General features: G+C 37.2%; 2 protein-coding genes across 13 annotated transcripts in view; one reads left to right on the forward strand and one right to left on the reverse strand.

Moving 5' to 3' along the window:
* The window catches only part of CLOCK (clock circadian regulator), a 107,994-nt gene that overhangs the window by 63,279 nt on the left and 27,048 nt on the right, over nt 1-17,667 (forward strand). For 11 of the 12 annotated variants that reach the window (XM_012758244.3, XM_012758253.3, XM_020285305.2 and 8 more), the window contains 4 exons: nt 3,851-3,940; nt 12,952-13,072; nt 16,883-16,996; nt 17,134-17,252. In XM_012758244.3, the coding sequence (XP_012613698.1) occupies nt 3,851-3,940; nt 12,952-13,072; nt 16,883-16,996; nt 17,134-17,252 (444 nt within the window). The remainder of the gene's footprint in view (nt 1-3,850; nt 3,941-12,951; nt 13,073-16,882; nt 16,997-17,133; nt 17,253-17,667) is intronic. The other variant, XM_012758255.3, reaches the window with a different exon arrangement.
* The window catches only part of TMEM165 (transmembrane protein 165), a 72,585-nt gene that overhangs the window by 1,902 nt on the left and 53,016 nt on the right, over nt 1-17,667 (reverse strand). The gene's annotated exons all lie outside the window — the stretch shown is intronic.

Raw genomic sequence — 17,667 nt, forward strand, 5'->3', positions numbered from 1 at the left:
TTATGTATGTATATACCCATTCCCTCCGCCCCCCTCCCTTCTGCCCGACGCTCAATAGATGTTGTTCATATATTTCCACTTAGGTGTTGATCAGTTAATACCAATATGCTGGTGAGGACATTTGGTGCTTATTTTTCCATTCTTGGGATACTTCACTTAGTAGAATGGGTTCCAGCTCTATCCAGGAAAATACAAGAGGTGCTATATCACCGTTGTTTCGTATAGTTGAATAGTACTCCATGGTATACATATACCACATTTTATTAATCCACTCACGTATTGATGGGCACTTAGGTTGTTTCCACATCTTTGCAATTGTAAATTGTGCTGCTATAAACATTCAAGTGCAGGTGTCTTTTTTATAGAGTGTCTTTTGTTCTTTTGGGTAGATGCCCAGTAATGGGATTGCTGGATCCAGTGGTAGATCTACTTGTATTGCTTTAAGGTATCTCCATATTGGTTTCCACAGAAGTTGAACTAGTTTGCAGTCCCACCACTAGTGTAGGAAGTGTTCCTATCTCTCCACATCCACGCCAGCATGTATTGTTTGGGGACTTTTTAATAAAGGCTATTCTCACTGGAGATAAGTGATATCTCATTGTGGTTTTGATTTGCATTTCCTTGATGATTAGAGATGTTGAGCATTTTTCATATGTTTTTTGGCCATTAGTCAGTTTTCTTTTGGAAACTGTCCTTTGTTCATGTCCTTTGCTCACTTTTTGATAGGGTTGTTTGATTTTTCCTTGCTGATTTTCCTGAGTTCTAAATAGATTCTAGTTATCAGTCCTTTATCGGATGTGTAGCTTGTGAAAATTTTCTCCCATTCTGTAGGTTGTCTGTTTGCTCTTGTGACAGTTTCTTTGGCTGTGCAGAAGCTTTTAATATGATCAGGTCCCATTTATTTTTGTTGCTGCTGTGATTGCCTTTGGGGTCTTCTTCATAAATTTTATTCCTAGGCCAATGTCTAGAAAATTATTTCCAATGTTTTCCTCTAGAATTCTAACAGTTTCACACCTTAGGTTTAAGTCTGTTACCCAGCATGAGTTGATTTATGTGAGAGATGAAAGGTGTGGATCCTGTTTCAGTCTTCTACATGTGGCTATCCAAGTTTTCCCAGCACCATTTATTGAATAAGGATTCTTTTCCTCAGTATATGTTTTTGTCTGCTTTGTCAAACATAGATGGCTGTATGAGGATGGTTTTATATCTGGATTCTCTGTTCTGTTCCACTGGTCAATGTCCCTCTTCTTGTGCTAGTACCAACCTATTTTAATTACTATAGCCTTGTAGTATAGTTTGAGGTCTGGTAAATTAGTACATCTCATTTTGTTTTTATTGCCTAGGATTGCTTTTGCTATACGGGGTCTTCGCTGGTTCCATATGAAGCATAAAATTATTTTTTCTGTATCTGTGAAAAATGATGATGGTATTTTAATAGGGATTACACTGACTCTGTAGATCACTTTGGGTAGTGTAGACATTTTAACAATATTGATTACCCCAACCCACAAGCATGTTACTGTCTTTCACCTGTTTATCTCCTCTGCTATTTCCTTCTTCAGTGTTTCATAGTTCTCCCTGTAGAGGTCTTTTACCTCCTTAGTTAAATATATTCCTAGGTACTTTATTTTCTTTGTTGCTATTTTGAAGGGAATTGAGTTTTGATTTGGTTCTCACTTTGACTGATATTGGCGTATATGAATGCCTCTGATTTGTGTGCATTGATTTTATATCCTGAGACTTTACTGAATTTATTTATCAATTCAAGGATTCTCTTGGTTGAATCCTTGGGGGTTTCTAGATATAATATCATATCATCAGCAAAGAGTGAGAGTTTGATCTCTTCTGCTCCCATTTGGGCGCCCTTAATTCCGCTCTCTTGTCTGATTGCTATAGCAAGGACTTCCAGCCCTATGTTGAATAGAAGTGGAGATAGTGGGCAACCTTGCCTTGTTCCAGTTCTAAGTGGGAATGCTTTCAATTTTTTCCCATTCAGTATGATGTTGGCTATGGGTTTGTCATGTATAGCTTCTATCATTTTTTAGGTAAACCCTGTCTATGCCTTATTCTGTTAAGCGTTATCATAAAAGGGTGTTGAATTTTGTCAAATGCTTTTTTTGCGTCTATTGAGAGGATCATATGGTCTTTGTTTTTGCTTCTGTTTATGTGGTATAGATCTCGTTTCCTCAGCTGTCAGTTCTGTGCCTGGGATCCTTAAATGAAAATACTTTGTAATGTATAAAGTACAAGATTACTTTGTTACAGCAAGTGTTATAGCGAGTGGCCCCGGGAACAAACTGAGCGGCACAGTTTGGAGAATCACATAATCAAAGTTTAAGATAATCAAAGTTTATTCTCTGGCGGGCTCAGAGGGGGCCTCCCCATTAAATTTTGAGCACCATCTACCCGATTTTTCCCACTTGTATTAAGTGGGGGTGGTCTGAAGGGTGGGATATCGATGTAGGTTAGTTAATGTGTCAGATAATAGGTTAATATTATGTTGATGCACCAGGCAATAGATTTAGTGTTATGCTGATGCCAGGCAAGAGACTAGTTGATGGGCCAGGTAACAGGTTAGTATCTTCCGTGAGTGGTGTGGGCCTGATACACCAAGTAATAAATGGGGGTTTCTCTTATCAACTTTATTATTAAGTCTTGTACCCTGGCTGTGACTTCTCACCTGAACTCTATCTTCACATTTCTCAGTGCTTGCTCAAATTCTTTCTTCTTTGTTCCTGATTTCATTCAGATTCTCATTAATTTCCCTAATTATTCCAAAAGCCATGAGATTTTCCTGACTCAATTATCTTTTCTTTCTAAATCTACACTATTTCCATACTACTCTCATTGAGGCAGAACCCCATTGTGTGCAGAATGAAAGTCCTTATGTCTTAACTTGGTATTCAAGGCCTTTTGTGATTTGACCTCAGCCTAGTTCTTTAGCATAATTTCCTAACACTCCCTTTCACTTTATTTCTTATATATCTACCTACACTTCCCTCATACACCTCTCTGTTAACATATCCAAAATAATAACAGTACGTTCTTTTGTATGCCTAAAACATATTATTGTGTGCTTTGGAGATGTTAGCGTCTTCTTCAAATAAGCCATTCATAGCGTATATATGTTTGGATCACAAAATACACATAGTGACGAAGGTAGAACATCAAGTCTGTGTCTTTTTGAAATCAGCTGTCCAAGAGATGCCCAAAGAGTGATATTTTTCCCTCATAAGCATTTAAAAATAGACAAAAAGACATCACATATAGAGGCTGCAGTCCCCAACCTCTGGACCAGTACTGGTCCGTGGCCTGTAGGAACCAGGCCTCACAGCAGGCGGTGGGCAGACTGAGCAAGCGAAGCTTCATCTGTATTTGGGGCCACTCCCTATCACTTGCATCACCACATAAGCTCCGCCTCCCGTCAGATCAGCGGGGGCAGTAGATTCTCTCGGGATCACAGACCCCACTGTAAGCTGCGCATGCCAGGGGTCTAGGTTGCACGCTCCTTGTGAGAATCTAACGCCCGATGATCGGAGGTGGAGCTGAGGCGGGGATGCTACGCTGGGGAGCGGCTGCAGATACAGATTGTCATTAGCAGAGAGGCTGATGCGCCCCTCCCAACCCCACCCCCAGTCCATGGAAAAATTGTCTTCCATGAAACCAGTCACTAGTGCCAAAAAAGTTGGGGACTGCTTGTACTAAGCGATTGTAAAGGGAAAGGCTAGCATTTTGACAGTACTCTGGATATTTCCTTATTAGATCCCTTGTTGTTTATCTTAGATTTTTATTTCTGTCCTGTGAAAAACTTTTTTCTTTTCATTTAACTGACCATTATATTTAATTTCAGGCTCTTGATGGTTTTTTTTTAGCAATCATGACAGATGGAAGCATAATATATGTGTCTGAGAGTGTAACTTCATTACTTGAACATTTACCAGTAAGTATAAAAATCATATAATCTCTTTCTTGGTAAATGCCTGTTTTAAATGTTCGAGAGCACTAGGTAGTAGAGTTTGAGAACAGTGTCGAACAGTGGTTCAAGGGTGGGGCTGAGAGCTCTAAGTATGTCTTTGTTTTAGCATGGCTATGTTGAATCTGTAATAATTTAACATTCAGCTACAGTCACGTGTTGTTTAACAACAGAGATGTTCTGAGAAATGTGTTCCTATGCAGTTTTGTTACTGTGTGAATATCACAGAGTTGACTTACGTAAACCCAGATGGTATAGCCTAGTACACACCTAGGCTGTGTGGTATAACAGCCTGTTGCTCCCAGGCTACAAACCTGTACAAGATTTTACTGTATTGAGTACTGTAGGCAGTTGTAACACAATGGTGAGTATTTCTGTATCTAAACATAGAAAAGGTACAGTAAAAATATAGTATAAAAGGTAAACAAATGGTGCACCTGCTTAGGGCACTCACCGTGAGTAGAGCTTGCAGGACTGGGAGTTGCTCTGGGTGAGTCAGTGTGTGGTGAGTGAATGTGAAGGCCTACAATGTTACTGTACGCTACTGTAGACTTTATAAACACTGTATATTTAGGCTACCTTAAATTTACTAAAAATTTTTTTCTTCAATAATAAATTAACCTTGGCTCACTGTAACTTTTTTATCTTATAAACTTTTTAATTTTAAAAAACTTTTTAATTCTTTTGTAATAACACTTAGCTTAAAACACATTGTGTATACAGCTGCACAAAAATATTTTCTTTTTATCCTTATTCTATAAGCTTTTTTCTATTTTTAAAAGTTTTGGAGGGGTTTTTTTTGGCTTTTTAGCCTTTTTTGTTAAAAACAAAAAGGCCTACACAGAGTCAGGATCATTAGTATCACTGTTTTCTACCTCCACATATTGTCCCACTGGAAGGTCTTTAGGAGGAGTAACATGCATGGAACTGTCGTCTCCTGTGAAAACAATGCCTTCTTTTGTGAATATCTCCTGAAGGACCTGAGGCTGTTTTACAATTAACTTTAAAAATATATATAAGTAGAAGGGGTATACTTTAAAATAATCATAAAAAAGTATAATGTAATAAATACATAAACCAGTAACAGTTTTTTAGTATAATTATCCTTTATTATGTGCTGTATGTAATTGTTTTGCTAATAAACTTTTACATGACTGGAGGGGACAGTAGGTTTGTTTACAACAGCATCATCATAAACCCATGAGTAAACCTTGAGCTATGACATAATGACAGCCACAGTGTCGCTAGGCAGTAGGAATTTTTAAGCTGCCCTGTGATCATTTGGGACCTCTGTCACACGCATGGTCCATCACTGACGGAAACGCCGCCGTGCAGTTCATGACTGTACCACTTTATCCTTTGTTCTTCCTGCCCTCTTTATTCTAATGCTCAACTTTTTGTGTTTCCTTTTTAAGCAGCCTGGTAAAGATGTTGTTAAATCACTGATAATATCTGGAGAATAACTAAATTTCTACTGAGATACTTGTTGAAATTAGGGGAACTCATAAAATCATTTTCTCAAAAGAGTGACTTATAAGGACCCGGCTGGTGGTTCACACCTGTAGTCCTAGCACTTTGGGAGGCCAAGGTGGGAGCATGGTTTGAGCCCAGAACTTCAAGAGCAGCCTGAGTAACATGGTGAGACTCCTGTGTCTACCAAAAATCTTTTTAAAAAAAATTAGCGAGGCATGGTGGTACACTTCTATAATCCCAGCTTCTTGGGAGGCCGAGGCAGGAGGATCACTTGAGTACTGAGTTGGAGATTGCAGTGAGCTGTGATCACACCACTGTACCCCAGCCTGGGAGACAGAGCGAGACCCTGTTTCAAAACACACACACACACACACAAAATAGACATAGAACTTTTATGCTATGTGACTTGAACTGATAATGTCATAATGACCATATTCAATTCCTTATTAATATAATCAAAAGGGTAGAAAATTAGAAAAGAAGTATATTGTATGATTTGATTAGGATGGTGAATACCTGAATTGTGTGCTTTCTTTTTAACTAACATGTATTTATTGCCTATCTGCTCTGCCAGAATGTAGACTAGGTACTATGCTGCAGTTGATGAGTTTTTTGAGGGAATTTGCAGTTTTATTTAATATATATATTATATATATATATATTTTTTTTTTTTTTTGAGACAGAGTCTTGCTTTGTTTCCCAGGCTAGAGTGAGTGCCGTGGCATCAGCCTGGCTCACAGCAACCTCAAACTCCTGGGCTCAGGCGATCCTCCCGCCTCAGCCTCCCGAGTAGCTGGGACTACAGGCATGCACCACCATGCCCAGCTAATTTTTTCTATATATATTAGTTGGCCAATTAATTTCTTTCTATTTATGGTAGAGACAGGGTCTCGCTTTTGCTCAGGCTGGTTTCGAACTCCTGACCTCGAGCAATCCACCCCCCCTCCCCTGCCTTGGCCTCCCAGAGTGCTAGGATTACAGGCGTGAGCCACTGCGCCTGGCCTATATAATTTTCTTATCTAAGATGGAGCTCATGGTATAATTATTCTAAAGCTATTCATAAATTACTCTTAAAATATCTGTGGCTCTAACAATGCAAAGTAATCTGCTTTGTAAATGTCTCTTCCAAGAGACATTGAAAAGCGCTATTTGCCTTCCTCTGATTACTCTTGACACTTCATACTTGATAAAGAAAATGGACTTTTATACTTAAAAGGCCAGACTTAAAAGGGCAGTTCCTTAACTGAAAGCCAGGCAATAAGTACTTTGCTAATTTTTTTGATTTACACAGAAAATAGCTTGACTTTACTGGCTTTTCTAGGGGCTTTATTTATTTTTTCTTTTTTGATTTTGGAACAGAGTCTCTCCGTTGCCCGAACTAGAGTGCAGTGGTGTCGTCATAGCTCACTGCACCCTCAAACTGCTGGGCTCAAGCAATCCTCTTGCCTCAGCCTCCTGAGTAGCTAGGGCTACAGGCTGGACTATAGGCACATGCCACCAAGCCCAGCTAATTTTTTGATTTTTTTGTAGAGACAGGGTTTTCGCTCTTGCTCTGGCTGGTCTTGAACTGGCCTCAAGCAATCCTCCTGCCTTGGCCTCCCAAAGTGCTGATTACAGGTGTAAGCTACTGCACACGGCCTGGGGCTTTATTTTCCAGTAAGCTCAAATAGTAGGATAAACCCAACATCTAAAAAATTGTTGGAGAGTAAAACCTGAAATTATAGCAACATGTAAGTAGACTAACATAGCCAGAGAAAAGACAGACTGATTAACTGAATTTTCTTGGCATAGCAAGAAAAGCCAAGGAAAGAAACCCTTTATAGGATTAAGATAAAGATTAAGTAATTGAAAACAAGTATAATTATATGCTTTTAAACCATATACAATTATGTTGGGATTTTTAAAAAGTTAGTGTTTGCAGAGATTATGTAATCTTTAATCATAATCAGAGCAGCATTTGCAATGTGTTCACACTTTTTAAAAGCCTGCTTCTTGGCACTTTCCTGGAACTCCATTCAAAATTAGATTCTCTCTGTTCTACTATGACCTTATACATGCTACCATTGTGACACTTAAAGAAAATTGTAATTTTCTATTTATTTGGATAGTTATGATAGTTGTAAGCTTCTTAAGGGCTTCATCTTTGTATCTACAGGAGCTAACTAGTTTCTCAGGGAGGTACTCAGTGATTATTTATTGAATGTATGAAAATAAGTAGACTACTTTGATATGGCTGTTTTTAAAAATCTCCTCCTAATGGCACACTGATGGTAGATCTTTGGTGAGGGAAGGTTTAGTTGCATTTTGAGATAGACAACATGTGACAGATCTAATTGGAATCAAGTATTCAATTATTAACATTCTCCCTGGAATAAAAACCCTCCTCACCTTCCCATTCCCTCCTGTATTTTTGGTAAACATTTTTAATTTTAGGACCATTTTTAGATTTACAGAAAAATGAAGATAGTTCTATATGTCCTATTCCCAGTTTCCTCTGTTATTAACATCTTCTAGATTTTTAAAATTGTTTGTGTCGTCCAAAGAATGTAGATTGGCAGGTAAATTTTTGAGCAAGAGTGATAGCTGCTGATCCAAGTAGACCAGTTTCATTCCATTCAGAATTAATAGTATACTTTGTTAAAAACTAGCTTTGAAAATTTTTTATTTTTTTAATTGTCATGTAATTATACATAGTAATAGGGTGATGTTGTGATACATACAATGTATAATGATCAGATTAGGGTAATTAGTATATCTATCATCTCAAACATTTATCATTACTTTGGGTTCACAGGAAACATTCATCCACAGATCATCGACTGTGATCATCCTACAGTCGAACAGAACACTAGAACTTATTCCTTCTATCTAGCTGTAATTTTGTATCCTTTCACAAATCTCTCCCTATCCCCCTTCTTCTCCTCTTCCCCCTACCTGTCTCAGTCACTAATATCCTCTGTTCTCCTTTTTACTTCTGTGAGATCAGCTTTTTTAGCTTCCATATATGAGTGAAAACATGCGGTGTTTAGCTTTCTGTTCCTGATTTATTTCACTTAACATAATGTCCTCCAGTTCCATCCGTGAATAACAGGATTTCATTATTATTTTTATGGCTGAATAGTTAAATAGTTTTTTTCTGCTCTCTAGTTACTGTGGATACTTTGCTTCACATCACTGACATTGCTGAATTGTATATATTTGGTGATTTGAAAACATGAATACAGGCTTATTTTGAGAAGACTAAATAATCTTTAGTTAGGATCAAATACAATAATAAAAAATGTGATTTTCTGTTTTGGGTTGTCATTAATAATTAAACTAACAGGTGCTAAACAAAGGTTTAGAACAATAATGTCTCTTTATTTGTGTTTTAATATGCATACCTATTTTGTCTAAAAGAATTTTGGCTGTTGCCTAGAAAAGGGGAAATATTGACAAATCCCTAAATTAGACTTTAGCATTTATAATTCAGTCCTGTTGAGAAATTAAAGCTTGCCATTTTAATCACTGGTCAAAGTGACCTAAAATTTTTTAATTTAAATTTTAAATCTGGCCAGGTACGGTGGCTCACACATGTAATCCTAGCACTCTGAGAGGCCGAGGCGGTAGGATTGCTTAAGCTCAGGAGTTCAAGACCAGCCTAAGCAAGAGTGAGACCCCATCTCTACAAAAAATAGAAAAATTAGCCAGGTGCTGGGGCACATGCCTATAGTCCCAGCTATTTGGGAGGCTGAGGCAAGAGGATCACTTGAGCCTAGGAATTTGAGGTTGTAGTGAGCTACCATGACGCCACTGTACTTGAGAGTCTGTCTCAAAAAAAAAAAAAATTAAATCTGACTGTAAAATTACAAGATTGGTTCTATAAACCCTGCCAAAAAACCAAAGTAACTTTTTCACTTTGTGCTTGAATATTAAGTGATTTCATAATGAAATTAATTTAGATACATTTTAATCTATTTGTGGCTAATCAGTTGTACATATTTTATTCATTTCACTCTACTACAAACTTAAAATTTGTAACATTTTACTGCTTCAGGTTGATTTCCTCATACTTGCTTAAATGTTTTCTCAAGAGAGTGTATTAAATTTGTAGCCATATGATGGAGGGAAGATGATTAACCACATTATAATCTAACTAAATCCAGGACTAAAAATGCCACTGTTAAGATACTGGATGTGCCTGTCCTTTTCTATTCTTAATTTTGTAGTTTGAAAACATAAACGTAAGTGGGTTTTAAGAAAGCTAGTCCAGTCTTCAGTATAAAATGCAGTATGCAGAAATATGATTTAGAAGTTTTTGAGTAGTTATATGATGATAGTGAAGGCTTATTTGATAGGGCTAGAATTTTTGTCCCTTATGCCTGTAAGTAAGGAAAATAGTTGTTTAAAAATATGTTATATCCAAAATATATTTGACATTTTTTTGAAGGAGCTTTTAGTCCCTTTTAAAGCAACCATTGTCTGTAGGAGTCATTTGTTTAACTGTAGATAATTTACCTAAGGGAAAAGATAATTAGTTGATAATTTCCACTAAATAGTAACATTGACTTAATATAGAAAAAACAGAAAGGCTATTAATTTATGTCATATGAATGCATCAGCAGGACTTTCTTCTTCATGAAAATGAGTGAGGGAGATAAAAGGATCCAGATAGCTACTTTTTTTTTTTTTTTTTTTTTTTTTTTTTAGGCAACATCTTGCTCTGTTGCTTGGGGTGCAGTGCAGTAGTGTCATCAAAGCTCACTGCAGCCTCTACCTCCTGGACTCATGTGATCCTCCCACTTTGGCCCCCCAAAGTGCTGGGCTTGCAGACATGAGCCACACTGTGCCTGGCCAAGTATGATCAGTCTCATTGAGGGATTTTAAGTATAGTGGTTAAGGGAAAGTTTGAGGCCTATTACAAAGTGGCAGCAGAAACTGGGGAAGCAATACTTGTGATCATACTGTTCTCAATACTAACCATTCATATTCTTTTCCCTGTGAATCTGAAACATCCTATGAATTTATAGATGGAAAACAAGGGTGAAATATAGGTCAAACCGTAATTTGCTGAAATAATAGAAAACGATAATCATTCTCATAATGAACATTAATACTTAATTTTATTAATAAAAGTCAGTTTTCTAGCATTTCTATTCATGCCTGACTTTTCAATTCATTCCTTCAGTTCTAAAGGCTTTTCAGACTTCCAGAAGAATCCCCTTATTAAAATACAGATATTTTTGGTGTGGCTAACCCTTAAGCCATTATCAGATAATTCCTTCATCCACAGTCATGTACTGTACTAATAACTGTAATATGCAAAGCACAGTGTTAATGTGCCTTGATTTGAAGGGAGGAGGATGAAGGTGTAAGAGATAGGGCCTTTTATTCAGCTATGGAACAACAGATCATAGACATTACAATATACCGAGTCACCCCTTGGTATCCATGGGGGGGATTGCTTCCAGGCTCCCCCCACCCCTGTAGATACCAAAGTCCCTAAATGTTGAAGTCACTTTTACGAAATGGTGTAGTATTTACATGTAACCTACATACCTTTTATATACTTTAAATCATGTCTAGATTAGTTACATTAATATTCAGTATAAGTGCTGCATAAATAGTCATAATACTCTATTGTCTAGGGAATAATGACAAGAAAATCTGTACATGTTCAATACAGACGATTATCCGTTTTTTACCAAATACTTTTGATCCGTGGTTCGTTGAATGCATGGAGGCGCAGAAGGCACAGCTTCAGAAGGCTGACTTACGACTAACAGAAATGAATGATACGAGTAGTAAATACTAAAGGAGCTTTATTTTTTTTTTTTTTTTTTTTTTTTTTGAGACAGAGTCTCGCTTTCTTGCCCAGGCTAGAGTGAGTGCCGTGGCGTCAGCCTCGCTCACAGCAACCTCAGACTCCTGGGCTCAAGCAATCCTCCTGCCTCAGCCTCCCGAGTAGCTGGGACTACAGGCATGCGCCACCATGCCCGGCTGATTTTTTTATATTATATATATTAGTTGGCCAATTAATTTCTTTCTATTTTTATGGTAGAGACGGGGTCTCGCTCAGGCTGGTTTTGAACTCCTGACCTTGAGCAATCCGCCCGCCTCGGCCTCCCAGAGTGCTAGGATTACAGGCGTGAGCCACCGCGCCCGGCCAGGAGCTTTATTTTTAATGTAGATTATGGTTTTAAGGAAATTTTTTTTGTTCTTTTTTTTATTTTCCTAAAATGCTTTTTTGAAGGAAATAATTTGCAGTGGTCTTTGAAAGATGGAGGATAGGAGTATGTGGGGAGAGGGGGAAGGCCATCCCCCTTCCGGGGGGTGGGCTGGGAGGGCTAGAGACAAGGCAGAAGAAAGGATGGGGGTGTATGGCTCATCGGGAGACTAGAAAACACCCTTTTCTCCTCTCTCACCATCCTCAGTGGCTCCCTTTGTTATTAAGCAATGGAGCTCTTCCAACAAAATCTTTACGGACGTGTAAAATATAAACAGAAAAAAACTGCTCTGGTTGAATGCAGGAGCAGGAAGGACCCTGAGCCCTGCCCCCAGCCCCTTTCCTCTTCCTGGCGGGCCGTCCCACCTCCACATTCCTGGAGAATACCACCTCAGTGTCCTCAGGATTCCACAAAGCAGTTTCAAAATACAGAGAAACCAGATAGAATGGACTGGATTTCATAGCACCTGTGAAGTCATGGAAGTTTTCTTGTCAGTGGTACATAAGAATAGGAGCTATCTTACTCATTTGCAGTTCCGCAGCCATGACACATTGTAGGCAACCTGATGTTTGTCAGATTACTATTGATTAACGATTAATGAATCACGATTAATGAGTCATGATTACAGTCATATGTTAGCAAGAATTATAATGCTTAGCATGTCAGTTGCCCTTTTTTGAGGGGGGATAGCCAAAAGCAAGGCTTTTTAACAATGGGATACAAGATAGGTGCCTGGAAAAGATGAAATAAAAAAGAAAAGGACATTCCCTGTTTTTGACTGTAGTAAAAAAAAAAAAAAAAAAAAAAGGAAAGGACAAAAAAAGTTAAATTAAAAAAAAGAAGGGGCACATTGGACAATTGAAAGGACACCAAAGTCAGATTTCCTCCTCACGTAGCCTGTTCTAGTCCTTTGTAGTAGCGAGAACTGCCATCGGTTACCACACGTTTGAATATATGGCAAGACTGTGTCTTGTAGCCAAAGATTTTTCTAATTAACTCTCTTAGTCCCATTGTATTTTAAAATGTTCAAATTTGGTAAAACAGGGCTTTGAATTATCAAGCTGTCAAGGTCATATTGATCAGGGATCTAGTGACACTAGTATCAGAGGTAATGTTAACCTTCCAGCTTCTCAGTCTTGTGTTTTGAGATGTGGTCTGTAACTTGCCATGTGTTGGATTTCATAGATAATTGAAAGTTAAACATATGCTCTTCTGTTGTTTAATAATGATTATATACTTTGAAAATAATTGTCTCTTGAATCATTAAAATTATTTTGCTTTTAAAAATTTCTTTTTCAGTCTGATCTTGTGGATCAAAGTATATTTAATTTTATCCCAGAAGGGGAACATTCAGAGGTTTATAAAATACTCTCTACTCATCTGCTGGAAAGTGATTCATTAACCCCTGAGTATTTAAAATGTAAGTAATAGCTGTTAAGCAGAAAAGTCACGTGTTATATTTGGCAGCAGCATTCTTTACTTTTGCAAGTTGGTGAAAAACACAGACATGTTTAATTAAATTAATGTGTAGCATTGTTCCATCTACCCTGTTAGGTCCTTCATAAATATTAAAAAATATATAAAATGGAAATGTTATATTAAAAGTCTGACTCTATTCCAGATCATATCAAAATCCCATCTGTTTGTTATACCATAAAACTGTATTTTATATGAAAGTAGAACCTGATAATATACTCTCATTGATTTTTAAATAAAATTTTATATTTAGTGAAAGAAAATTAAACCTTCTAATTTTGACCATCGTTTACCAGTTGGACACTCAAACTGTGAAAAAAATGTGTTTATTTTAAAATTATTAAATATAAAGATAAATTATCTACTTTATTAATTAAACAGAATTAAACAATCATTTTTGAATGTATCTATTTTGCCAGGCACGTGTGCTATGTCTTAAAAGTGCCACGAATACTGAAAAATAGTCTCTGCTGTCAAGAAACATAATTAGTTATTTCTGCTAGGGTTTTTTTTTTTTTTTTTTTTTTTAAAGAGACAGGGTCTTCCTCTGTTGCCTCTGTTACCCAGGCTACAGTGCAGTTGGTGGTATGATCGTAGCTTACCACAGCCTCGAACTCCTGGGCTCAAGCGATCCTTCTGCCTCAGCCTCCAGAAGTGCTGGGGTTACAGGTGTGAGCCACCACTCATGGTCACTTACTAGGTTCATTGGACAAATTAATTTGACCAGAGCACCTCATTTTCTCTACTATGTTACCTTGTTTAAAATCCAAAATTGTATTCGGCCATGAACTATCTTTTAATCACTTTTTCATTATTTTGTCTTAAACTGGTAATACTGACATTAATCATCTTAAGGTTCTTTGTGTTTGAACCATCAAATTCTATAGCTTACTGTCTTAAGACTTGAGATTCACATATATGCATACATATGCATATGCACACACCTATATGTGTAAGTGTGTGTGTGTGTGTATGTATATATATATATCTTTGATAAGAATAGATAGCCTTTCAGAAGGAGTTGAGAAAAACTAGAGACTGGGGGATCATTTGAAGCCTGTTATAATTGTCATACAAAATCAAGTTTGTATGACATTGACCATTAGGCCACTCTAGTCTGGTACTTAGGAGAAAGATTTGGGCTGGATATAATAGATGCCTATAAATAGTATTTGAAGCCATGGATTGAATGACATTGCTTGAGGTAAATATCTCGAACAATAAGAGAAGCATTAGAAACGTGGAGCTTGGGAGATAGCAGTAGGAAGACAAAGGAAGAGTCTGCTTTAGAGACCCTAATAAGGGCAGAATTGGCTGGAAAACTGAATAAAAACCTTTGGCAGAAAGAAATACCTTAGGCCCCTGCTTCTAAGAATAGAGATCAGAATGGCAGCAATACTTTTGGATAGAGAAAAGTCTTAATCAGATGGCTTACTGATCCCCTACTTAAACAAGGGATATACAAAGAAAGTTCTTTTCCCAGAAAAAAAGCATTTCATGCCAATGAAATAAGTGTGAGTTAAAATATGAGGAAATTGCTTAGAAAATTCAGCAGGTCACTTTGGCCATAATGAAAGTGAGGGTGGTACAGGTGGGTATGATTTGTGCCTCGGGAAGGAAGTAAGGACAGAATTATGAAGTGCCTCGTATTTCATCCTCAGGAATTTGATTTTTATTTGTTACACAGTAGCAAGCAAGTGAAGGAGAATTGGATGGTTTTATGGTCTTAAAAAAAATCACTCAGGTAAATAGTGGCGAGTTTCTTTGAAGAATGCTAGGTAGAAGACTTGCAATAGTAAGATACACCCCCCCAAGCTTACCTGGCTTCTACTTCAGCAAGAGGCCCTGAGGCTGAGACTTAAGCGAGGGCCCTTGATTTCTCTGTCATGGTGGCTTAAGTCATACCCTGCTCACCAGATCTGGAGATTTCCTACTACACAGTTGAAGTGATACCTTCGTGTAGTTACTCATCAGTTTTGTTCCTAGGGATCAGTTAAGTACAAACAGAGATCTTGTGGGTCAGACTATTCCGATGACCAAGCTGGTCCTGCTGCCTGGTATAGCTAACTGTCCTACTTTTCCAGTGACACATGTCCCGCCTCCATGGAGGTCCAATGGAAGCATCTCCCACCAGCATCTCTGGCCTAGAGAGATTAGCAGTACATTGCTTATAAAAGTTGCTACCACTTTCATCCTCTGGTTTGGGAGATACAGCCCAGGTAGAAAATTTTGAAAATTTACCAGACTAGGGACATAAAGGAAAACTATATAATTCTTTTAATAGCAATAGAAGTAGGGATGGAGAAGAAAGTATACGAATGTTAAATAGGGAAACTCAATAGGACTTAATGTTAGGCTCAAGTGCCTAAGGATCATCAGTAGGGAAGGGTTTGGGAAGAAAATAGATTTTGAACGTATTGAGTTAGGTGATAAAACTATCTATCGTGATAATGACTATAGAGAATACGCTTGATGTAGTGAGTGAAGAAAGATACTACTCGTCCTTGAGTGCTGAAATATGATGAAAGTCAAAGAGTAATAGGCAAAGATGAATCAGTGGCAACAGTGTGGAGGCATAATGAACAAATTTTTCAGTTACCTGGATGCAAGGTGATTTGCAGTTGTACTAAGTGGTGGTAGTCTCAGTGGGAAAAAAAAATGACTGAGAGTTTCCTTGGTAAAATAAATAGCAGGTTTTGATGACAGGTTAGGTTTGAAACTTGTGATAGGAAAAGAAGAGACCAAGTTGATATGGTTTGTAACTTAGGAAATAAGCATACATGGGACAAAGGTGGACAGCTGACTTAGGAAGAAAGAGGATTGAATTCACCTTCAAATATTTTTGGTTTAAGTTACTGATGGGAAAATCAAGTGCAAATGTGTTGAAAGCAAATAATGAAATGAGATTTTGTCTTACATAAAATGTTAGATTTGGGGAGAGAGATTTAGATGTTAGTAAGCTTACCAAGGCCAGTAAGTTTATAAAGGATAACAAAAGATCAAGATCAAAATAACCTTTATGAAAGCCCCTAGTTTGAAGACAGATTAGCGGAAGAGATAGGAATAGTCAGCAGGAAGGAAAATTCATGCTGTGGGAATGGCATGAGTTTTAAGAAGAGGTATGCAATGAGGAAAAGCCATTGAAGTTAGCACTACAAATATTAGTAATCTCTAGAAGAATAATTGCTGCAGAGGTGTGAGAATGAAAGCCATAGTGCATGAAGTTAAGAGAAATGAAAGCACATAATGAAAGGAAGGAGATCTATGATACTAAAATAATTAGCATGAACAACTCTTTCTTTGAGATAGGAAGACCTGAGCAAATTTAAAAGTAGTAAGTAAGGACTCAAAAAGGAGAATGTGTAGATGCTAAAGGAATGAATGACAGTGGTGTGGCTCAGGTCCCAAGAAGACAGGAAAGACTGTTCAAAGTAAAGATAGAAGTATTAGCTTTAGAATGGGAAGCAAAACCTTTCTTTGAAATTAGAGTGAAGAATGAGAAGGAAGGAAAGATTAAAAAATGGAGAAACATTAAGTTGCTTGTACCAGAAGATTTGTTTTCTCTATTGAGGCCAGAGTGAGGTCATCTCTTAAAGGCACTCTACTTTTGTGGACTAAATAAAATGTCATTGGAGATTTCTGTTGGAGAAAATAATGGTTATAAACTTATATAACTTTTATAATCTTATTTCATGTAATAGATCATTCATCTTGATTTAACACAAATACCTAAATTTTTAATCTCTTATTTCAGCAAAAAATCAGTTAGAATTCCGTTGTCATATGCTTCGAGGAACAATAGACCCAAAGGAGCCATCTACCTATGAGTATGTGAAATTTATAGGAAATTTCAAATCTTTAAACAGTGGTGAGTTAAAATGCTTCTCTTACAAAGGGTTTTAACTTAGTATTTTTCTAAGCTCTTAAAGACATAGATATTTGCATATCAGTAACAGCTAGGTTTTACTGGAGTAACTGATGATGCCTATTTCCTCCTTATTTTAGTATCCAGTTCAGCACACAATGGTTTTGAAGGAACTATACAGCGCACACATAGGCCTTCTTATGAAGATAGAATTTGTTTTGTAGCTACTGTCAGGTTAGCTACACCTCAGTTCATCAAGGTATGTTTCTAATTTTATTTCAGGGGATTTCAGTTCATATTATGGGAACTGTCTTTATGTAATTTTTTTGTTGTCTTCAGAATGACTGAAACTTTCTGCGAACATTGAAGTAATAATAGCTGTGGGCCATGAAATATGTGTGATCATAGTATTTTTGAAAAGAATGAGTTTCAAGACACTCATTAAATTATATAACTAATTTTTAGTATATATCCTTTGCATTTAACCAGTGGTTATATATCACTGTCACCCTACTTTTGTGCAAAATTTTAAGATGCTTTTGCTTATGATCCCTATCTTCGTTAAAGGGGAATGTCCAAAAATCTAGGTAATTTCTAAAAGATTGCTTTTGAAATTTTTGTTGAAATGTCCAAGTGGCTTTTTAGTGCATATAATTTATCTTCCCTATTTTAAT

This window comes from Microcebus murinus, chromosome 26 (genome assembly GCF_040939455.1).
Source record: "Microcebus murinus isolate Inina chromosome 26, M.murinus_Inina_mat1.0, whole genome shotgun sequence".
In the NCBI taxonomy this organism is placed as follows: domain Eukaryota; kingdom Metazoa; phylum Chordata; class Mammalia; order Primates; family Cheirogaleidae; genus Microcebus; species Microcebus murinus.